This window comes from Dermochelys coriacea, chromosome 10 (assembly GCF_009764565.3).
Source record: "Dermochelys coriacea isolate rDerCor1 chromosome 10, rDerCor1.pri.v4, whole genome shotgun sequence".
Lineage (NCBI taxonomy): Eukaryota > Metazoa > Chordata > Testudines > Dermochelyidae > Dermochelys > Dermochelys coriacea.
In genome coordinates this window covers 7,012,753-7,036,392 of record NC_050077.1, presented here as the reverse complement: position 1 = coordinate 7,036,392, position 23,640 = coordinate 7,012,753, and the positions used below count along the sequence as shown (strand labels likewise).

At 38.3% G+C, this 23,640-nt stretch overlaps 1 protein-coding gene across 1 annotated transcript; it reads left to right on the top strand.

Annotated features, from left to right (window-relative positions):
- Positions 1 to 196: 196 nt before the first annotated feature.
- Positions 197 to 23,640, top strand: PRPSAP2 (phosphoribosyl pyrophosphate synthetase associated protein 2). The gene is made up of 10 exons (XM_038419018.2): positions 197 to 336; positions 1,850 to 1,902; positions 2,533 to 2,599; positions 3,608 to 3,780; positions 4,853 to 4,968; positions 9,379 to 9,434; positions 13,666 to 13,814; positions 20,036 to 20,106; positions 22,332 to 22,478; positions 23,276 to 23,640. The coding sequence occupies exons 1-10, from the start codon at positions 218 to 220 to the stop codon at positions 23,432 to 23,434; spliced, it is 1,110 nt and encodes a 369-aa protein (XP_038274946.1). The 5' UTR covers positions 197 to 217; the 3' UTR covers positions 23,435 to 23,640.

Genomic DNA, 23,640 nt, shown 5'->3' with positions numbered 1-23,640 from the left:
CTTATGTAGCACAAAGGAGTATTGTAAGGATTTCATCTTTGTAGTATTGTTCTTACTTTGTTTTTTACTAAACAATTCTGTATGAGGGTGCAGTAGGATGAATTAGTCTGCAGCCCATATTCAAAGGAAACTTGTTTCTACAGTAAATATTGTAATGCTTAATATGTCTTTTATTTTTTTGCAGTATTTTAGAAGTGGAAAAACAAAGTAGGTTTTGATGTTTTGTGTGGCATCAACTGAAATAGAAGCCAGCATGAATATAACAAAGGGTGGGCTGGTGCTGTTTTCAGCTAATTCCAATTCATCATGCACGGAACTATCAAGGAGAATTGCTGAGTAAGTAATATCCAGTGGTTAGTCTGTGCTGCCATCACAGCAGTGTAGGACATTGGTGCAGGTGGGTTGGGAGTAGAGATCAGTCTTCAGCAGATAAGAATATTTTGTAAAGTTACTTAGTAAAACTGAACCATTGTTTGGAAAAATAGTTACCTACAAGGTACACAGTCAGTACAATAAATCTTTGTTCATAATCAACTAAACTTGCATCTCTGAAAGTAAATATTATAGATGTCTGTTTTAAGCTGTCATTTTAAAGAACTAGTTAGGGAACTGTGCCCCAGGGCAGACTGTAGTACGTGTAATAAAGGCGTTAATCTTGAAGCTCAATATAGCAAGCTGGGAGAAGTTTGTTTGTTGAATCACCTTGTCCTGGCATCCATAGCATTTAACAACTACATGTAGGGTAGTATGGACCCTGACAAGCCTTTTTTCATCACTGTGGCACATGCAAATTGGAGAACACAATTTCCAGTGATAGGTAGTCAGTGTCAGTACCTCACCTAAAATCTTTACAGTAGCTGAATTTTGAAAAGATGCGGTGTAATTTATTCACTAAATAACAAAGAAAATATTTATGCTTGCCTGTTCATTTGCAAGCTGTGAAAGGCCACATTAATATTATTTAGGAGACATAAGTTGCAAAGGTTTTTATTTGGATAATGATAAATAATCCTTTATGTTAGAAAAATCCGTTTTCTCATTCCAGATGTACTATGGCTTTGTTAGTTAGCAAGGCTTGTCTTTTCTGCTCAGTACCAATTTATTTAGATGTTGAGGATTTTTAGTATAAAGTGCGCTAATAGCTTTGGCAGAGCTATTATGTCTTGAATAAATCTAGATCATACTTCATGACCATAGGCGTGCAAGATGGTTTTAGAAATATCAGACATGGCAGGTCACTTCCCTACAGTCTAAATTAGACGTGACCTAGGAAGGACAGACAAGAAGGGTGCTGAGGGAGGGCTGAGGTTACACAGTGTTTGGATGTGGGGATATTTGTGCATCATTCATGCAATTGGTTCCTTTTTAGTAACTGGCTTTTCTATGCTAATACAGACATAATAAACCATAGTTTAACCTTCAAAAGCTTATTAACTACAGCTTTGTCTGCTCTTGCCCTCATTTCACCTCTTATCCAGTCTCGATTGGAAATTTCCCTGGGAAAGGACCTATTTAACCTCAGTCTTGTAAAGCCTCATGCACATCTGTGACACCATGTAGATGATGATGAGAAACTTGTTGCATAATTTCATAATTTGGAATTATTTTAATGTTTTGTTCATTTATTTTTTTTAACATTTGTTTTTATTTGTGGACAGGCTTAGATCAATGTAATGTAACTCTTGTAAAATGTAGAGTTGTGAGAAATCTCCTACTAAAACATTTTGTCCTGTGATTTATGAAGTATAGATTTGTACAGTGTTATGAACATTGGGTTGGGCTTCTTCTTTATTCTGGTCTCCATTCCCTTGGGTGTAATGTACTGATTCTTGCTTTTCTTTTTCTTCAGACGGTTGGGGGTAGAGATGGGCAAAGTTCAGGTTTATCAGGAGCCAAACAGAGGTGAGCATTTAATGGTTAAATAAACCTCTAATTCTGCCTCTGTGGGAGACAGTATATATTACCTAACCCTCCTTAGAATTTATTTACAGAAAAGCAAAGCAGCACTTTCTAACGTTTGTGTTCTCTCATACATGTGAACTTTCACCTCTTGTCTTCCTGCCTTCTGAGGACTGTCACTCTTCCAGACCACCTGTTTAAGTATGTGATCACTAGCATACATCTCTCACACACACACTCTTGTATGTTGTCTCTCCAATTAGGTTTTTTATATTGTTCCTTCATCTTCATTAAATGCTGGTATTGTCATGCAATATTATTGGTGAGAGGGTTCATGTATGTAGCCACCATCATCACCTTCCTTAGAAACAAAAGGATACATTTTCAAGTCCTCATGTGGGAACTTGCCACATGACTCATGTTATCGTTAGTGGGAGTTGTGCACCTAATGCACACAAGTCTGTAAATTTGACCATGAGTATTGTCTTCAATATGGCTGTTCTCTTTCAGTTTGAAGATGGAGAAATTATTTATTTTTTAGATTTGTCTATAGTGTATGACGACCTCGTGGAGTAATTCCATGAAGTCCTGTTGTATGTTTCTTAAATCTTTGTATGTTTCTCTTCTTGGCAGAAACAAGGGTGCAGATTCAAGAGTCTGTGAGAGGAAAAGATGTCTTTATCATCCAAACAGTTTCAAAGTGAGTAACAACTAACACATGTTCTAAAGAAACTAGAGTAGTTTCTGACATGGTTTATCTTTAAGAATTCTTTTGTCTTAGATTTTCTTTTTTTGTACATATGAGAGATTCACAGATGGGCCAGTTGGTCTCTGTGATTTAAAAGGTGTGTATGTGGGGGACCTTCTTATAATCTGACCATTTACTTTGTTTATATTCAGATGAATCTGGATTTTGCTCTATGGGTTTCTGCATTCTTTTGCAATGTACACTCCATTCCTTACTTTGTTCTCTTTAAAATCTTGTTGTGATCGACTAGCTTGAGTGCAGCACCACTTAATGCTTTTAAAGTGGGAGCGCTCTCTTCAAAGCAAATGGCTCATTAAGTGACTCATTAAGCAACATAATAATTGTATGTTCTCAAGAACATACAGAGCTCTACAATTCAAAGGCATACGTCTAGTTTCTGACAACAGCAGAAATGATGGGGCTGGTTTACCTGATGATCAGTCCTTCCATGTTAATATATACCACTCAATCTTTTTGTTTAGAGATAGGAGATAAATATTTAGCAACTAACATCCTAAAGCCTAGTGTTGGCCAAGACCTATTTTTGGCCAAAATAATAGGAGAATGTATTGTGGGAATCTAAAACTGTTAGTCCCGTCCGTAGTGAAAATATATTCATTCAGTTTTTTATCTTGTGGTGCAAAGATGTGGGAGACAAATTACAGTGTAGGCCTTATTGCAGCAACATGTTGTGCTGATACGGTCCTGAAAATGTCTTTCTAAACAATGAGGTTGTTGAACAGGCAATGGGAGAAGAAATTATGAAGTATAGTCCTAGTGAGAAATTAAAATAGTATGTCAAGTGCAGTGGCCTCCCTAGGGTGCATATTTGGATTCCTTATAGGGCTATATCAATTGCCAGTTTTTCTTCAAGTCCCTTGAAGCAGATGTAGGTATCACACTGAATTCAGCTAAAGGATATTTATGCGTGGATACAGAACTAGAAACTTCTCATTCCAGGGATGTGAATACTACGATCATGGAACTCCTGATCATGGTGTATGCTTGTAAAACCTCCTGTGCCAAAAGCATTATTGGAGTGATTCCCTACTTCCCATACAGCAAGCAGTGCAAGATGAGGAAAAGGGGCTCCATTGTCTCTAAATTACTGGCTTCGATGATGTGCAAAGCTGGTAAGAATGCAGGATGTTGTGAAATAATCAGGGCATGGCGGGCTTCTGATGTCATATTTAACTTCTAGACAGCTGTGTGCATTAAACTGGGAACTTCAATAAGAAATAGCTATAAAGATTTTTAGCAAGAGGAAATTTTAAACCCTAGAGAGGAAAATCCAATGTAAACGCAATACAAAGTGGTGAGTGAAATGCTGCATTAAAAAATGCACGTCTTTATAACATCCATTGCAGAGTCCAAGCTGAGCTGAGTTGGTGAGGTAAGTCTGCTGGAATTCCTACTATCCTGGAAGGTGGGGTTCCTTTGCTGTGATACTGCTGCTGGGTCCCTTCTCTCCCTTCCTAACTCTCTTGGGCAGTTGTATTTCTGTCAATTTCTCTCTTACCTCTCTGTTGGGTGATCCCACTTGCACCTACTTTTAAGGTGGCATCTGAGAACGGGATAAACTCCCCGGATTCCTCCAGGGCAACCACCTGCCTGCTTTTTCCCATGGCACCTGTCCTGGGAGCACGTGGATGGTTATAATGAACACTTCATAGATATGCTGTGTAATTGTGCAGTCTGGTCTTGTAGGTTTAATTAAATATTGATTCTCATTTCGTGGGAAGAAGTGTGGGAGTAATTAGAATTTGGGATTAGGAGTCCGGAGTTCTGAGTTGTATTCTCAGCTTTGTCACAATCTTACTGTGTGACTGCAGGCAAATGACTGAATCTCTGCCTTAATTTCTTCAAATGTGGAAAGAAGGTGGGACTTATCTATGGTATGGGGGTGTTGAGAATTTTAGTTCATTTTTGTAAATTGCTCTGAGGGCTTTGGTTAAGGTACCATAGAAATATAAAGTACTCCTATTTATTTGATACCCCATAAACCTTAATGAGAAATTTATTTCCGATGTATACTGCAATAAAAACTATAATATTATTTTGTTCTAGTGCAACAGAATATTCATGTTCTAAACAGCCTTTAGTGAAAACTACAGGAGGAGTAAATTTGATATCTACAGACAATATTTAGGTTTGTCCTGCTTGTTTTTCATACAGTGGCTTTTAAATGTTACTCTCTTTTCAAAGGTCTAACTCACCTTATTACAATGGATTTACATCAGAAGGAAATACAGGGGTTCTTTAATATTCCAGTTGATAATCTGAGAGCGTCTCCATTCTTGCTTCAGTACATTCAAGAAGAGGTGAGCAAGGCCTACTAATGTGTATGAGAGTTTTCATTTCAATGTTGTATTTCAGGTTATCCCTACATTTGTTGGGTTTAGAACATCAGTAAAGATACTATCAAGTGAAATTTAGTAATTTTTTTAAAAAGTCTGTTGAAGAGAGGAGGAATCTCCATTTTTTTTGAGAGTTTTAAAATGGTAGGTTTTTTGTTTTTTCTACTCTTGGCGTCAACATTCCCACTCTATAGACACCAAAATAAAAAGTTAGGAGAAGGGATCTTTAATTGTGAAAGTGTAAATGTACAGAGCATTGTGCAAATGTTAATTGAGGACATTTAATAAAATTATAATAGATCAAACTAGAGGTTACCTAGGCAGCATTGTCTAATGGCGAGAACAGATGACTTGTAGTCAAGAGACCTTGATCTGCTCCCTACTTAAGAGTGTGGGATCTTGGGAACCTGAACTTCTGTACCCCAGTTTCTCCATCTGTAAAATGAAAAGGAGTACTTGTGGCACCTTAGAGACTAACAAATTTATTAGAGCATAAGCTTTCGTGAGCTACAGCTCACTTCATCCGATGAAGTGAGCTGTAGCTCACGAAAGCTTATGCTCTAATAATTTGTTAGTCTCTAAGGTGCCCCAAGTACTCCTTTTCTTTTTGCGAATACAGACTAACACGGCTGCTACTCTGAAACCTGTCATCTGTAAAATGATACTGCTCTCTTTTATAAAGTGCCAAGAGACTTGTGGATGTCAAGTGCTGTTTTAGTAAAAAAAATATTTATTGTAACATCCTGCTTCTGTCATTGGTTAATGCCCAGTGCTTTGGAAGAAAATGAATGCTTCCCACCCTAAAACAGACACATGACTACCTGTCAAATGGAGGGCACTTTTCAACCCAAGGGATTGTTTTATATAGGTATAGCTTTTGTCTGTACTAAAAACTCCATGATGCACTTTTGTTATGACATTATTTTAAACTGGTGTGGGGAAGTTGGCAAATTTATGGCAGTGATTTTTTCTCAGCCAATGGTTAGCTGGTTACATATGTTTGGCATTAGAAAATTCTCTCTATCTAAGATGGCAATGGTATAAAACTCATCTGCAGATTTTTGGAAGCTGGCAAACTCCTTTATTTAGAAGGGGTTTTTCTTATTTCACTTCCTTAATCTTTTCTCTGCTTCATAGAATGACTTACAGGAAAGTAAGCTAACTAAAAGGACCTTGAATACTTGGTTTCCCAGGATTTGGGCACACTTAGTGCCTTCTAGCCAATCCAGAGACCTATGTTATATGTGTATCTCTTCATAAAATTGCCATGTAATGCTGATCAGGAATAACTTAATACATCATTTGCATTTCATGTTTACCAAATATGCTCTGGATGTCATGCATTTTGAATACTACAGCATGCTAAATGTTTGTTGGTATCTTTAATAGGATGTATTGACTAGTGTGAAATAAGTTCAACTTGAAAAGAATGGAGATTATTTACAAAGAACTTAAACCAAATTGAAAAGGCGTACTGTGGCACCTTGGAGACTAACACATTTATTTGAGCATAAGCTTTTGTGAGCTACAGCTCACTTCATCGGATGCATGTAACTCACGAAAGCTTATGCACAAATAAATGTGTTAGTCTCCAAGGTGCCACAAGTCCTCCTTTTCTTTTTACGAATACAGACTAACACGGCTGCTACTCTGAAACTGTCATTAAACCAAATTGTAAAGGTTGGGAGCTGCTGGTGCCCATTCCATGATAATTTCCCGCACAGATCCTATGAGAATCGAAGATGAAATTGGGTTTTCTTCACCCCAGGATACCCATTAGTTGGATACTATGTGCATAAAGCCTTCATGGGCTTCATTGTTGTTTATATGTCTGAGCATGCTTATTTAGTGAACACTTCATATCACCTTCACACACTGTACAATGTGCACATTAAATGTTAGTGATGTTAGCAGAGATAATTCTCTGCTGCTAGGAGTTGCCAGTGCCCATATTTTAAGTTTTGAAGGGCATTGTTGAACAGTTCCAGGTTGTTGACTTCGCTTTTGCATGAACTGAGTAATGGAAATCACCTTTGGAGATTTAGCAGTTAAAAGTGAGACAGTCCTGTTTGAACAGAAATAAAGCCTTCAATATGTTAAATGGCATGCCCTACCTACCTTGTCCGTATCTTGCACTGTATGCCTCTTCCATATGGATTATCTAATTTTACATGGTCTTTAAAGGAGCACAATTACATGGGGGGGAAAAGGGAAACTTCAGCACTTTTTTTTTTCCTGGTCATATTTCTTGTATTATAAGCAGGGCTAGTAGTCTCATCTATTTTAATGTTGCCTGACGCTTTCCGTTGTAAGACCCTGCCTTCTGTTGCTTAGAACTTTGCCAAACTTAACTGTTTGGGTTAACATTTTCCATGCTGGGTGTCTGCCTCAAGCTGAATAATTTGGAAGTTTTTAGCCAAAGTGGATCATCGTTTCAGAAACGAGCCTAGGGAAAAATACATTGTTTTGCCCATATTAAAACCTTGATACCTTTTATCTAGCACCCCATGCTTTGGAGCAGGGATTTGACATGTGGCAAGGGGTGGCCTTGGTGTCAGCGATATGCCTTTTGCTGTGCCATGAAAATCCACCCAAATTTGGCCAAGTTGTAACGTAAGCCTTTGAAAAATCAATTTAAATATATTTAGTAGAGGCTTCTTAGATTTTAGTAGCTAAATTCCACAAATTCTGCTTGCACTGGGCATAGAATCATAGGACTGGAAGGCATCTTGAGAGATCATCTAGTCTAGTCCCCTGCACTCATGGCAGGACTAAGTATTATCTAGACCAGTGTTTCTCAAATTTGGGACGCCGCTTGTTCAGGGAAAGCCCCTGGCGGGCTGGGCCAGTTTGTTTACCTGCCTCATCCAAAGGTTCAGCCGATCGCGGTTCCCACTGGCCGCGGTTCGTGCTGCAGGCCAGTGGGGCTGCGGGAAGCGGCGCGGGCCGAGGGACGTACCGGCAGGTACTTGTGATCCATTATGAGCCCCAGATCCCTTTCCGCAGTACTCCTTCCTAGGCAGTCATTTTGTATGTGTGCAGCTGATTGTTCCTTCTTAAGTGGAGTACTTTGCAGTGGAGTCCTTATTGAATTTCATCTTATTGACTTCAGACCATTTCTCCAGTTTGTCCAGATCATTTTGAATTTTATTCCTGTCCTCCAAAGCACTTGCAACCCCTCCCAGCTTGTTATCATCCACAAACTTCATAAGGGTACTCTCTATGCCATTATGTAAATCATTGATGAAGATATTGAACAGAACCGGACCCAGAACTGATCCCTGTGAGACCCCACTCATGATGTCCTTCCAGCATGACTGTGAGCCACAGATAACTACTCTCTGGGAATGGTTTTCCAACCAGTTTTACACCCACCGTATAGTAGTTCGATCTAGGTTGCATTTCTGTAGTTTATTTACAAGAAGGTCATGTGAGACAGTATCAAAAGCTTTACTAAAGTCAAGATATACCATGTCTATGCTTCCCACCCATCCACATGTTCTAGTTTGGGGCTGAAGAGGACTTTCCTTGCAGAGGTGTCCGAGCACCTGAACTGTGGGGCAGGGAGCCTCTGTGCTCTCAATAACTGGGAGGAGAGCCAGGACTGGCAGGGGAAAGATACTGGAACAAGGAGCCATGGGTGGGGGTAAGAACACTGAGATTGGACAAGGAGCCTAAGGAGGGAGCCAGTGGGGATGGAGAACAGGGATGTGGGGAGAGGGGGATGAAAGAGACTGCAAATGGGCGGAACTGGAACTGGCTAAATGTGGAGAATGGAACTTGGATGAGAAGCCAAGGGTGGGGAAGAGACCAGACTGGGGCAAGTTAGAGTAGTCATGCTTGGGAGAAGTGAACAGAAGAATTTGTGCCCACTAGATCATGCTCCCCTCCAGAACCTGAAATAGATTCCTGAGTCTCTCACCATTCCTCTGTTGTCAGCAAATAACTGTGAAACCCTCTGGTTAAGATTCCCATCCCCCTTTAGTGCTGGTCCACATACGATGACAACCTACTACTGCTATCAGTTATTTTGTTTGATCAAGTGGTAGTGGTCTGTGCAGTGGATGTAAATATTCCATCCTTGCTGATGATCCATATGGGTGTCAGTATGATGCCACATGATGGGATTTGTGTTTTTTTTTCAGTTTGTTTTTAAAAATGTAGGAAATTACACAGAGAAAACAACAATAAAAGAACATTTTTAAGGTTGTAAAATCTAGGCATTCAAAGCTAGTGTTGTTTGCTTAAACTTGAAGTATTTGATACTTTAGATATTTTTTTAAATTCTTAAAATTTTAAAATTATATGTGGCACTTAATGAGCTTAAATTTCCATAAAAGATATGACATTGTTGATCTCTGTTGTTTGCTACAGATCCCAGATTACAGGAATGCTGTGATTGTGGCCAAGTCACCTGCATCTGCAAAGAGGTGAGTAAGATCTACTCTCTTTGATTGGAGCAAGCAATAGGTAACTAACGTAGTTCCTGATTTTAGCATTAAATTCAGGGCACTGGCATATGAAATGAGAGACTCAAAATGAAGGACTCAGATAACCAATTTATTTATACATGAAACTTTCCATATTGTTTCAGTAGTCAGTATTGCCGATACTAATAATTTACAGCACTGTGCAGTTAACATTGGATCCATGTGGGCATAGAATACTTGGAAAATCATTGTGGCCTCAATGACTCATTTTCAGTGAAGCTTTATTCAAAATATTTGAAGTTTTACCAATGTGTGTGTATTTGTGTGGAGCTATATGTGTATGTATGAATATATAGAAACTGTTTCTGTGTTGTTTGTTACATCTGAATCTCTGTCCTAATGTGCGACTTGAAGTCAACAATGGGGATAAATAGAAGCATAGTAATATAAATAAAGGAACACTGTCAAGGTTGGCAGGCTAAAAACATAGCTTCTCCATCTTCTGCCAAATCTGTAGAATAAAATATTTTTCTGATTACTAAAGTATGGACAAAAATAACTGATCCACTACCTAACGCACAGTGCTGTTTCTCAGACATTCTGGTTTCTTCTTCTTTTTTTAAATATTGCAAGCAGTCAGTTGAATGTTTGTGAAATTATCTCAGTACCTTTGTTGTAATAATTAAGATATGGCCTTCAGGTTCTTCCAGTTTTATTATAACTTCATTGCTGTTTTAGAAGGTCTTTTAAAAATTTAAAGCATGAAAAAGTGAATCCAACAATGGAAGAACAAAGAGTGTTTAGCATTCTAAAAATATTTTAGGAATATTTATTACATTTAAATATGTATTTATATTTAAATATCTATTGTTTAAAATTTCAACTATGGACGAAGAACAATGGCAAGGCAAATATGACAACTTTGGTTCAAAATGGTTGCTTAATGTGATCATGATTTAGAAAGTGACTGGCCAAATCCTAAATATAGAGACTTTATTCTCTAGTCTGGCTGAAGTGTGCAGGTTCAGGACAAGCTTTCTCTTCTCACTGAGATTAGTATTTTATCATGTTAACATGCTTGTTAAGTAATCATCCTTGATTTCTGGTTATTTATGGCTATCTATCCCTCTGCTCTCTGATGGAATTTCACTTCTTTAAGAAGCTGATAAGGAGTTGGATGATAGTTTAAGAATTAATGGTGGCTTTTCTGCAGTCACAACTAATTACTTATGGAAGTGTTACCTAGACTTTTATATCAGGTATTATTTGACTTTGTTATTAGGAAAGGTTTGTTTTGTAGTAAATCAGATCAGTTTCTAACTGGTAGCAGTGCACTAGGAAAAACTCTTTCATGTGTTTTATCTAACAGTATTCTTCATATGAACTAAATATTCCAATACTTGTATTAAATACCTCTTTAATCTATCTTCCAAATGACCGATGCTATATAAGCGGATGCACTTTATTTTTTTAAAATAGAAGTTTACAAATAATCATTCTGGCCCCCAATTGCATCCCTGTCTTGTAATTCAACTTCTGAATTTTACTGTTTTTCATATAAGCTCTTAGCTGCATACTCTTGTTGACAATAATATTAACAGGATCATTTTTATTGAATGTTAGGGTCTTTCTTAATTTATTGTTCTGGGAATACCTCCTTATTGCTTATAGTGAATCATACATAATGGCCCATGAGCACAGTGAAATATTAATTCTGTTTCTGGCATCAATTTGATGTCTTAATTATCTGAATTGTAAGTATGCATCTAAATCTGTGAAGCTATAACAGTGCAATTGGATAAAAGATTATTTTTCTGTCCTGAAGACAGTCTAGCCTTTGGCCTTCCATTCCAGAACTGCTTGCATTTTGGTGATGAGTAAAGTGATCCCTTTGTATTTCATGGGGCTTAATCATGCCTGTTAGTCACAGGTTTGTGTTGGAGGCTGGACAGAACTGCCTTTCTGTTCTGGGAGCTCCTGTAGCCATTGTCTATCAAGGAAGCACAAGGTCTTTCAGAGCTTTTGGACATGCAGCTGTAGAGTATATCAGCTATACTCCTTAAGGAGATGCATGATGCCTATTTTCTCTTGAGCTGGCTGGCTCCCGTGTCTGGTGTTGAGGAAAGATGGGGAGGTCTGCCTTTTTGTTTCTCTTGAGGCAACTAGTTCCTGCGTGGGTATCTGCATCCTCTTCCCCCATTCCCTAGAGATATTATTGGGACATATCTATACATGCCTTCCAAAATGCAAATATAAGTCCTTGCATTTGCTCATTTGTCAGTTGATTGTGCATGCAAATAGAGAACCTAAATCCACAATTAATAGATTTGCACAGGAAAATATGAGGGTTGCATGTACTCCTGTTTCTGTATGTGCATCTGTGGCTGAAAATTTGGCCTAATTAGTATGGCCTAGAAAACATTGAAGGCAGCTGTTAGCCAAAATGTTGGTTCCTACAACTGTTTCTTAAGTAGTCATTTGTAAATCTGAGAGAGCTAAAGTGTTCTTGTAAGAAAATAAATTGTTTGGGCAGGGGAGATAAATTCTTGACAAAAAATAACCAAGGAAGACAAAGTCAGCCTCAAACAGTTTTCTTTGAATGCCTGTCTTTGACAGGAGATGGCTTGGTCTCTTTAATTCAGAATGTTTGTTTAGTTTTCTGGCCTCATTGCAAAATTCAGGAAAAAGTCATTTTGCATACAGCCTAAGCTTTATTCAGTTTAGTGTGGTGTCCTGATTTTGCCAGTTAGACTCTATAAAACTTAGTTTGTTAAATTGGAATTTTGAATTAAAAAAACGTGGTTGGAATAAAAATCATATGCTGTATTTAAATATTTGTTTAAAAAAAATCCTTATTAACTCCAAAGATTGTAAGTGAAAGACTCTTAAATCTAACCTAGCTTGCCAGTGATGCTCCTTCCTTATTTATTGCACTTCACTTGGCTTGTACAATGAAACTGGACTAGTCAGTTCTAGTTTTTCACTTGCTATCCTCCTCCACTCAGCATTTGAGATGCTAATACTGCAGGAAAAATATTTCCCTTATTTTCTTCCCCTATGCAATCAGACAGTTCACTGATATTTTAAAATTTAATTGAAAACTTTATTTTTAACACATCTAAATTTGTACTCTAAACTCCTTGATATTGACCCTTTACATAATTCCAGATTGCAATTGAAGAAATGGTGTATGGTAAGGGATTTTTTTCGTTTTGCAAGTTTACTAAAACTCTGGTCTTGACTTGCAACCAGTGATCTGGCAATAGGTTAATAGCTGATTACTTGAGTTTTGTTATTCCTGTAGGATATCCATAGTTGCAAACCAGACTGTCTAGGTTATTCTGTGCCCTTTAGTCCACTTCTTATGTTCATATACTTAATTTTAATTTGGGTATGTATTCCCATTTGAAAAAGTTTTTACCCAGGGAATGCAAATTAATCTGATGTCTTGAAGCTGCTGCAGTCAGTTGTGGACCACTGTCAAAAACCCTGCTAGTCTGAGAGACCAGTGTCAGTTTTAAGGCCCAAGGTCTCAGGCTCCCTCAGGACTAGAAATGAGGGATGTATACAGTTGGAAAAGCTCACTTGAGATCCCTAGTTTTCAAATGGTATACAGCGTTAATTTCTAGCAACATTGGGTCATAGCACTGTGGCCCCTTAAACTCATGCCAGAAGTGAAGTAGAAGAGTGTAAGGCAATAATCTTGTATGATTTTAACAGTTGATTTTTAATTCATGTTGCAGCTGAAAAATGGAAGAAGCAAGATGGTAATCTGAACTTAATGATTAACACTTGTTCTGTTACTTGCAAAGGCTTGAAACACTTCGGCAAGACCAGTACAAATGCTTTCACGACTATCAAGCTTTTCTAAACCCAATGATTAGAAGAAAGAAAAGGAGTACTTGTGGCACCTTAGAGATTAACAAATTTATTTGAGCATAAGCTTTCGTGAGCTACAGCTCACTTCATCGGATGTAGCTCACGAAAGCTTATGCTCAAATAAATTTGTTAGTCTCTAAGGTGGCACAAGTACTCCTTTTCTTTTTGCGAATACAGACTAACATGGCTGCTACTCTGAAACCAATGATTAGAAGGTGTCTTCTAGAAGTAGTCCCTGCTTTCTTTCCCTCAGTTGTAGGAATCATTCAGTTTTTCCTCTATTTTAGAAGTTAAAAATAGGCTTGTGTTGAGTGTTTGGGTTATTTTAACTTTAATGTATTCTTTCCTGCAGGGCACAGTCATTTGCTGAGCGCCTGAGGCTAGGAATTGCTGTGATTCATGGGGAAGCTCAAGATGCTGAATCTGACCTGGTGGATGGTCGACATTCACCTCCTACAGCCAAAAGTGTAGCTGCTATTCATCCCAGTTTGGAGATACCGAGTAAGTAAGTTTGTGTGTGTGTGTGTAACTGCTTATATATTGGATTTTTCTAACCCATTTGAGGATGTTAAAAAGGGAAGGCTGTCAGAAATACACTAGCAAAGAATTACTACAGATACCTTTTTTCTATGGTGCCTATGATTTGCAGCAGTGCAAAACTGTGTGGCTGAGTGACAAGGTGGGTGAGGTATCTTTTATTGGACCAACTTCTGTTGTTGAGCGAGACAAGCTTTCGATCTTACACAGAGCTCTTCTTTAGGTCTGACTGTGTGTCCTGTATGAGTTTGCAATACCTACACTGACCTGAGTAAACAGACAAGTGAGTTCCTCTGCCTCATAATTTCATTGCCTCATATCTTACACATTACTTTAAGGCTGTTTAGGTTTGATTTATTTAAATATTTCATTTGTGTTAATAGTATATAAACCTCCCCCCCAGAAAACTCTTCTCCCTTCCCTTCTCCACTTGAGGTAAATACATCAATTTAGGAAAGTAGCATGGTCCAGCAGATAGAGCATTGAACTTCTGAGTCAGGAAACCTGGATTCTATTCCTGTCTGCCACTGACCTGCTGTATGATCTGGGGCAAGTGATTTGCTTCAGGTTCCACTCATGATTCCTTTCATTAAAATGCTATGTAAGAGTCAGGTATAATTAAATGGAAGTTTTCATGGTGAGAAGAGTATCTGTTAACTGCCACACAGTGCAGAGAAAACTAAACAGCTGAGATGGATATTTTCCTGGCTAAAAAGATTGCTGGCTGAAAAGAATTAATCCCAAGGAGTGCTCCATGTTGTTATTTATAAGCTAATTTTCATATAAAAATTGTGTGTAACAGGTAGAGTTTCTACATATACACCATGCATTAGATTCAAAACCACAAAAGCAAGAGAACACCCCAGACCACATCCATAATTCTGCACTTCAGCTCTTCTTTCTGCACACACCTTTCTGCTAAAGTAACTCTTCCCAGTACTTACCAGTTGTGGATATTTGTTAGAGTAGCAGTTTAATAAATGAGGTGTGTGAAAAAGGCTGCCTTCCATATGGGGGTACAGTTATAGTTGTGTGTATGGTAGCTGTGGTAGTGGTTAGGTGCATCCCTGTGGATTGAAGAGTAGAAGGCATGTACTGTAAAGTGGCGTGGCTTAACTTTTCATTTCTTTGCTGAAGTAGTTTTGTCATATGGTGTGTGTAGCAACTACAACAGTTCCACAACATTTTTTGTGTATTAATTTCCTAGGCTTTTTAATGTTTTAGTTGGGGTGGAGGGGCAAGATTGTGAGAAAGGTGTTGCTGGTGGACCTCCAGGGCGTGTTGTTTCTGGAAATGTACTAGAGCAGTGGTTAATGACAACTTTATCCATTAGAGAGACAAGGTGGGTGAGGTAATATTTTTAATTGGACCAACTTCTGTTGGTGAAAGAGACAGCTTTCGAGCTTCGGGCCTGAAGAAGACCTTTGTGTAAGCTCGAAAGCTTGTCTCTCTCCCGAACAGAATTTGGTCCAATAAAAGATGTTACCTCACACACCTTATATCTAATATCCTGCAACCGACATGGCTACAACATTTCATACATCTTTCTCCATTAACAGCTATGCTTTCTTGGCACTTAAAAACTGATAGAAAAATATAGCTTCTGATTGAAAAGATTTTTATCTGTGCAGAGGATTTTGTATATGCTGAAGACTTTGTCAGTTGGTCACCTACTGTGTATAAGCTTTCTGTTATGATGAACAACGGCAAAAAAATGACCTTAAATGTGTTAAAATGTGCTAAAAATGTGTTTAAAAAAACAAAAAACCTTATGTAACAGATCTAGTAAATATTCTTCTATTAATTTTGTGTAGATAGACCAATTTTTAAAAAAAATATACCAGTTGACAAAAAAGTAAGATTGAAGTTGGCCTGAAATACATCTGTGGATAAAAATGACAGTATTTATGCCCTTTAGCTTTTTAACATTGAAATTTCACACTGAAAGGCCACGTCATATAGAGGAAAAACAGAAACGTATGTTCCGTTTTAAACTAATCTCAGAATGGAACCTTAACTATGGAGTTGCAATCAGTGTCTTCAAAATTACGACAAATATAACCAGCACCATGATAAGGTTTAACTTTAACATTTGTATTTTTCTTGTAGCTTGTGTTTTCCCCTTCCCTTTGTAATTGTGAAAAATAAAATAAAAAGGAAAATGCACTGAGTAGCTGGAGGATGTCAGTTTTTTTAAAAACTTTGAATTTTCTTGCTTTTATGGGATAAATTTTACTCCTTAACAACCTTTAATATCAGCTAGTTGTTGGACCTGAGAATGATTTAGCAAAAGGACAGACTGTAAACTTATTCACCAGCAGGTGTCACTGCTGTCAGTGAGATTTAAAAGTTTTAGGGAAATATAAATGTACAGAGCAGAAAATGGCAAAAGTAAAGATCCCAAATATGATTAGAGTACGTTTGACTATATGATCCTGTAATTGCTGAAAACTTTATTTATACATCTGTTTGTCCTTTATATATCAGTTTGTTCTGTCTCAAATGTAGCAATTCCTTCTTGTAGTCTTCCCAATTCTTGTGATCCCTGTGTGAAGGATGGGTAATTGTCTTAAGAACATACCATGCTGCTTTGCAATAGGGCGTGTGATATAAATTATGGCAAAGCAGCAGCCTTATTTAAAACTGCCAGCTTTAAAAGTTTGCATGGTTTTCAGTCACCGCAGGGCTTTTGCCACACTGAGCCCACTCTTCTGAAGGTAGCACTTGCTTTTTTTGTCAGGGTCATTGCTTCCAGAAATGCTGCTCACCACAGCATAGGATTGATGGCCATTCAGAAGTTGGAGATCTGTCAGTATACATTAGCATTAGGTGCCTGTGTCAGCAATATAGCCCTCTTTACACCTTGTCAGACATCCAGAAAAGAACTTTGAAGAGAATGCAAAGATGCCAACATTTCAACTGAACCAAGCTGCTGAAGAAAAGGGCAAGTGATGCTGTGTGGAAATATTGCTTTATGATGTTTTGTACTACTTCAGCCTCTTTCATCTGAGGCTCTTACAACTTTTTATAGACATTAAAACACAGGATGCTGGGAGGCTTAATTAACTCAATTTTACAGATAGGGAAACTGAGGCAGAGACTTTTCCCAGGTGCCTTGCAAGTCTTTGTGAGAGAATCCAGAAGAGAAAGCATTTGCAGGTCACTTTACATTTACACTGTACAAACGATGACTAGATTTGGAGTCCTAACAAATAGTCTTGTGCTTTATTAATGAACGCATGCTTCATGCATACCTGGTCGTTAGATGGGGACTTTTCTGTTCATTGGAAGGAAACAAGTAAAATGTCTTAACATCTCATATTGTATTGATATTTTGTGTGGGGGGGGGGCGGTGATGCAGTTTGATAAAGTTCTCCTTCGAGTGATTGTGCACATATACAGTCCGCTTTAGTACTGCACTTGAGTTGGAGACTTTTGCCAGCAGTACTCCTAAGTGGTGCATGTGCCCCTGCTGTCCTTATGCTCAGAGCTGAGGGCATAAAAGGAGTGTATCCACCACCCCCCTCTCAGTTCCTTCTTATCGCTTGTGATGAGAGTTGGAGCTCCCCCGTTGCTCTTTACCTGTGGTTATCCACCTTGAAATGTTTTTCTTCTGTGTGTGTAGTTAGTTCAGTTAGTTAGTTTATAGTCTTTCAGGGGTTATTTTGGTTTAAATCCAGGTGATTTCTCCACAGCAATGTGCCATGTGCAGGTCTATTATCCCTGTCACAGATAGGCACAAAAGTTGTTTAATTCATTTAGGTGAGTGGTATGTGAGGGCCAAATGTCCTATCTGTACCTCATTCCCTAAGAGGACTGAGAAAGGGATTTCCATCTTAAGGTTCCTCTTATGGAACAGGCAATACATCCTTCTTTAGAGCCTGACCACGAGAGAGCAGAGAATTTCTTCCCAGGGATTGCCCCTTCAGCAGCCTCTGCTCCAAAGCAGTCTTTGTGTGAGATCTTCTTCCTCGCCTATGGCCTCCTCGACGTGCTCAAAGCCTTCTGAGGCTGATAGGCTGCACTTCTTTTCTCATAAAAAGATGCTTAAAACAAATTCTCTGCTGCCGAATCAGGGTCTGGTTGGAAGCACCGACGCTAGCACTGTCTTTGCAACCACTCTGAACAACAAATGCAGGAAGTTCTGCTCCGGAAGAAGTCACAATCCCGGTTCTTTAACAAAAAGAAAAGGAGTACTTGTGGCACCTTAGAGACTAACAAATTTATTAGAGCATAAGCTTTCGTGAGCTACAGCTCACTTCATCGGATGCATTAAGTGAGCTGTAGCTCACGAAAGCTTATGCTCTAATAAATTTGTTAGTCTCTAAGGTGCCACAAGTACTCCTTTTCTTTTTGCGAATATGGACTAACACGGCTGCTACTCTGAAACCGGTTCTTTAACAGATACCTTCCTTCTCCTTTGGTCAGGTCTTCTAATATATGTTTCCTCCATCCTCCTAATTCTGAGGGTGATCATGGAGCTAAAAGGGACATTTGAAATCTTCTGATCTCTCCATCTGTTTTATAAGGGTGTATCTGGGCTCCATCTCTTGATACATCTTCCAGTAAATGAGTTTTGTTTTTTTCGCATCCTTTGGTGTCTGGGGTTTAAAAAGGCCTTGTTTACACACATACTCATGGGACCTGAATTTAGTTTTGTCCTGTTTAATGGGTTCCCCCTTCAAACCTCTAGCAACAAATTCTTTGTAATTGCCATCAGTCAATACCGTGTTTTTGATAGCGATTATGTCTGTGAGAAGCATGTCAGAGCTTCAGGTGGTGTTAACAGGACCCTTCTTTCACAAAGACAAGGTTTCTCTTAGGCCGCACTGTAAGTTTATGCCTAAAGTAAAATTTGCACTCCACCTCAACAAACCTATTCCTCTTCTAGTATGTTTTCGAAAGCCTCACTGTAGCAAAGCTGAGGAGAGGCTTCATACTTTGGATGTTCAAAGGGTTCCGTCCTTTCATCTGGCCTGAACAATCTTTTAAGTCATCTCCAAGACACTTTGTAGTCTTTTCTGATAGGCTGTAACTGGCTGCCCTTTAATCTTATCATATATCTCACTGGATGTCTGACTATATCAGGCTTTGCTATGATCTAGTAATGGTTGCGTCTCCTCTGAGAATAATGGCCCTTTGAACTAGGGCTTGTTCCACTTCATCAGCCTTCCTTAGTAACACACCAATAGTGGACATTTGCAAGGCTGCTACATAGACATAAGTACATAACTTTTCCAAACGCCATGCTATTACTCAGGGTTCCAGGGACAGTGTGAATTTCAGCCAGTCAGTGCTGCAATCTCTTCAAGTAATCTGAAGTCCCACTATCTCTAAGAGAACTGTTGATGAGTGACCTACATTGGAATGAATATATGCACAATCACTCTAAGGAGAAAAACGTTATTTATCTGTACAGTAACTGTTGTTCTTTGAGATGTCATGCACATATACATTCCATGACCATCCCACATTCCCTGCTGCTTTGGGTATTGGATGGAGATACGAAGGAATGGAAAGGGAGGTGGCAGCCATGTCCCCTTCGGCTCTGAGCAAGAGGACAGCGGGGACGCAGGCACTACCTAGTGATACTGCTGGCAAAAGTCTCTGATTCCAGTGTATTGGGCACGCACGCACCTACAGTGGAATGATTATGTGGCCAACACATCTCAGAGAACAACAGTTACTGTGCAGGAAAGTAACCGTTTTTTCATATGCATTTTATACCATTGTTGAGCTCAGAAATCCCAGTTCCTCCCTAGGAACTGAATGTCATTCTTAAATTTTACTGTACAAATCGCATTGCATACAAGACTTAATGGCTTGAGTTAGCAGACAGCAAATGTGCCTTTAAGGAACAAATCCTGCAAGTTATTTTATGGGTGGATCACTGTGCCCATCTGGAACCCCACTGATTTCAAAGGGATTCTGTGCAGGTGTTTACACAGACAGAGTAACTTGCAGAATCGAGGCCTAAATATTTATAGTTAATATCCTATGTGAAAAGACTCAGTGCTCTGTGCATGAGACTCTGCTGCCAAAGGAAGCAGAGCAATGATGGTGGAGACAGTTGCTGCTTTGTGTTTATCTATGGAAAAAATGAGAAACGATGACTAGGGCAAAGCAAGAATTTCCTCATTCATTTTAGCATGTGCAATTTTTCTTTTTTTTTATCCTTTAATTAGTGCTGATTCCAAAGGAAAAACCACCCATCACAGTTGTTGGAGATGTAGGAGGAAGAATAGCCATCATTGTGGTGAGTGGATGTTTTGGATCAAAACTCTGATAGCTTTGAATTTAGGAATGTGTGTGTATATTTGTGGGTATCCTTTAAAGTAGGGCTAATTTTGAAGGTTTTCCTATTGTATCTAAGCTAAAATTGTCAAACTCCTGACCTGTAAGAGAGCTTGGGGTCACTCTAGTCTTAAATTAAGGATACAGAGGGCAAGAATTCAGTGGAAGATCCTATCTTGGTTTTCAACCTCAAAAATGAATTTCCTGGTTTCCAAATATAAGTGAAATCTTTGAAAACAACTTGTTTGGTTATTTTTTTAAAAATCCCATCACACTTTTTAGTTCTCTCTCTTTATAATAAGCTTGAAATGGCCTTCCACAAATCTTGCCAGTGTTGAGTTGAAGGGTCATTATTAAATGCTGAGCTGTTGGCATTTGGCATATTAAACTTTAACTAGTGCAAAAACATGGATTGTTTGCGTGTTTGCTCACTACACGAACATTCTAAGTGCATAAGGAAGACATTTAGGTTGACTCTGAGGTTTCCTAATATCCTTGACAGGCTCTGTTAACGGAGAGCAACTGAAATTGCAGTATAAATCTCCTTGATTATGGACTTAATATCTCTGTGCCCCTTCAATAAAATGAGTTTAGCAGCTTACTTTACAGGAATTGAGAGGTTAATTAAGGTTAGTAAAGAACTTGAAGATAATTGAGTAGATGTTGCTAAAATACATTGGATTTCTCTGAAGCTTATGCTCAGAATATTGGTGTAATTGTGTGTAGTGGCTCATCAGTTTGAGCAAAATGGGAAGCTGCTCAGTCTTAATGGAAAAATTGCATTTAAGGCCATTAATTTCAATTTTCTTTCCACTTTCATAATTTAAATGACCAAGGGAATTTTTAAGAACAATTACACACAGGTTTACATTTGAGGGAGTTTAAAAATAAAATGGATCACTCCCTTCTATCTCTCTGAAATCTTTTTATTTTTTAATAACATACTTAAATGCTGTTTTAGTTCTTGATGATAGTGCCAACTCTCTCTTCCAGTGTAATTTACTGATGAAAACTTCTGGTGTAACTTCTGAAACTGACCAGTTAATCCAATCCTTGTACTTTAATAGACTCTCTGGGCACTGCTCCTGTATTAAAAGCCAGGAGGACGTCAGTGTGTTGGGGAAGGCAGAGTGAAGAAAAAAGGGCTGGTTAGAAATGGTCTTCCACAGCTAATAGATGTCAACAGGGTTGCATGCAAGATGTTAAAGGACTAAAGAGCATGTGTCAGAATAAAATGGAAGAAAGGATGGACCAGTTTCTTTGCCTTATTAACTAAACTTTGGGTAATGATTGAGGTGATTTGGAAAAGCTTTTCATAATGACTGTAAGTTTTAGGGTCCCTGTACATCATCTTGAATTAATGGCCATTTTGTGTTTTAACTGAAGTCTTTCCACATCTTTTAAAAATCAAATGTTTTATCCCTTGTTGAATTTCAAAGTTCAAAAATAAAAAATTATTCCAGGTTTTTAACTGTCTTATGGGAATATTTATTACTGTTTTATTAGTAAATACATTCTGGGATTTTATTAAATGCTTGGTTTCTTCCCTCATGCACCCTCCTGGTTACATGACTGAATCTTGCTGTATAGGTTTTAAACAGCCTCTTGTGCTTTAGTGAAGAATACTGCAATTAATTGTCCAAAATACACAATGATAGACACAGAAAAGCAGGATCTGGCCCTGATAGTGTCTACTGAATGGGTCGCCTGAAACTCTGTCCAAGAGAGTTTTCGTAAGGTGAAAGCCTGGTAGCTGAACTCTGTTGCATCATTTCAGAAAAACAAAGTTCCATGAATATTAACACTGCAGATCTAGACATTATGTGCCAATGACATAAAGACTGATTTTGTCTTAAAGGACACTGTAGAAATTGCATTATTCTTTGGGTTTTTAATATAAAACGTTATTAATTTGAGATCTTAAGGTTTGGAGTAACTCTTTCTATAGGGGAGTCTTTGGTGTCATGTTTAGAGCCGTGGCAATTCTCCTCTCCTGCGCTCTGTTCCTTGAGCCCCCATATAGGATAGTAAAGGTTACTATCAGTAAATTAATAATATGGTTTGTATGTAGACTAGAGAAATCTACTTCCTTGACACCAGTAGAATTACACTAGATCTGTCTGCCTCTGTTGCATGGCCTGTTTGAGGCAGTGTGGAATCTTCATTGGCCTGGTCCTATTTTGACAGGATGACATTATAGATGATGTTGACAGCTTCCTCGCTGCAGCAGAAACGCTCAAGGAAAGGGGAGCATACAAGATTTTTGTAATGGCGACCCACGGCCTGCTGTCTTCAGATGCTCCCAGGTTGATAGAAGAGTCTGCTATTGATGAAGTAAGTGTGGGCAGGATGGGCTAGCTTCAAAGTTCAGAAGCAAACCAAAATGATGAAAACTTTTCAGAAAATTCAGCCAGCTTTAAAATCCCCACTGGCTTGGCTCCTAAAATTTTTAATATTGATTTTTACTAATTACAATATCAATTACAAATTTCAGGAACGATACTTCAGTTTCAGAGTAGCAGCCGTGTTAGTCTGTATTCGCAAAGAGAAAAGGAGTACTTGTGGCACCTTAGAGACTAAATGCATCCGATGAAGTGAGCTGTAGCTCACGAAAGCTTATGCTCTAATAAATTTGTTGGTCTCTAAGGTGCCACAAGTACTCCTTTTCTTTTTTAGGAACAATACTGTGGCTTTTTGTTCCTGGCTTCACTTTTCAGTACAGATTAAGGTTTTAACATATAATTATTCCATTTTTTAAAGTCTTCATGAACACTTTAGTGATGGGTGCAACTTAATAATAAGACCCTGGGTAAAGGATTGTCAACATATGGAGATTCTCCTTAAGTGAAGAGTAATGAGTGCATTCCCTTGTTCATGTTTGAGAGGATAAAGGCAAGGAAGGACTGTTTCTTTAGCATTCATAGATAGGTGAGTAGGTAGGCATCCAACAACAATGAATAACCTTTCACAAGGTTATGATCCTGTCCATAAACAGTCACAAAAGGAGATCCTGCTTTGCATCAACCATTTAACTTTCTCGGGATGATGTGATAGGGTGCAGATAAGAAACTGAAGGGAAAAGATCAGGGAAAAATCATTTCTACTGTGACAGTTTCTCTCTTTCTCTCTAGGTTGTTGTAACCAACACTATTCCACATGAAATACAAAAACTCCAGTGTCCCAAAATTAAGACCGTGGATATCAGTATGATCCTCTCAGAAGCCATTCGCAGAATTCATAACGGGGAGTCCATGTCTTACCTTTTCAGAAATATAGGACTAGATGATTAATCTTTTATTTTTATTTTAAAGAAATACCAAGGGCCAAACTGGAATTGTATAGAAAACAAGCTGTGAAGCATCATGCTTACCTTAATATTTCAATTGAGTCATTTCTGTTTTGTTGTTTTTCTTGGTTTAAATTTGAAGTTAGACCAGATTTCAAGAGCTATTTTTCTTTGCAGTTTTTGAAAAAGATCCAAAAGTTTTCCAAAAAG

Bases quoted from the DNA above. Each gene is read 5' to 3' on its own strand.
- PRPSAP2 (XM_038419018.2), top strand. From the start codon at position 218: ATGTTTTGTGTGGCATCAACTGAAATAGAAGCCAGCATGAATATAACA. The intron at 3,781-4,852 runs GTAAGAATGCAG...CTCTTTTCAAAG, and splicing joins TTCGATGATGTGCAAAGCTG to GTCTAACTCACCTTATTACA. The intron at 13,815-20,035 runs GTAAGTAAGTTT...TCCTTTAATTAG, and splicing joins TCCCAGTTTGGAGATACCGA to TGCTGATTCCAAAGGAAAAA.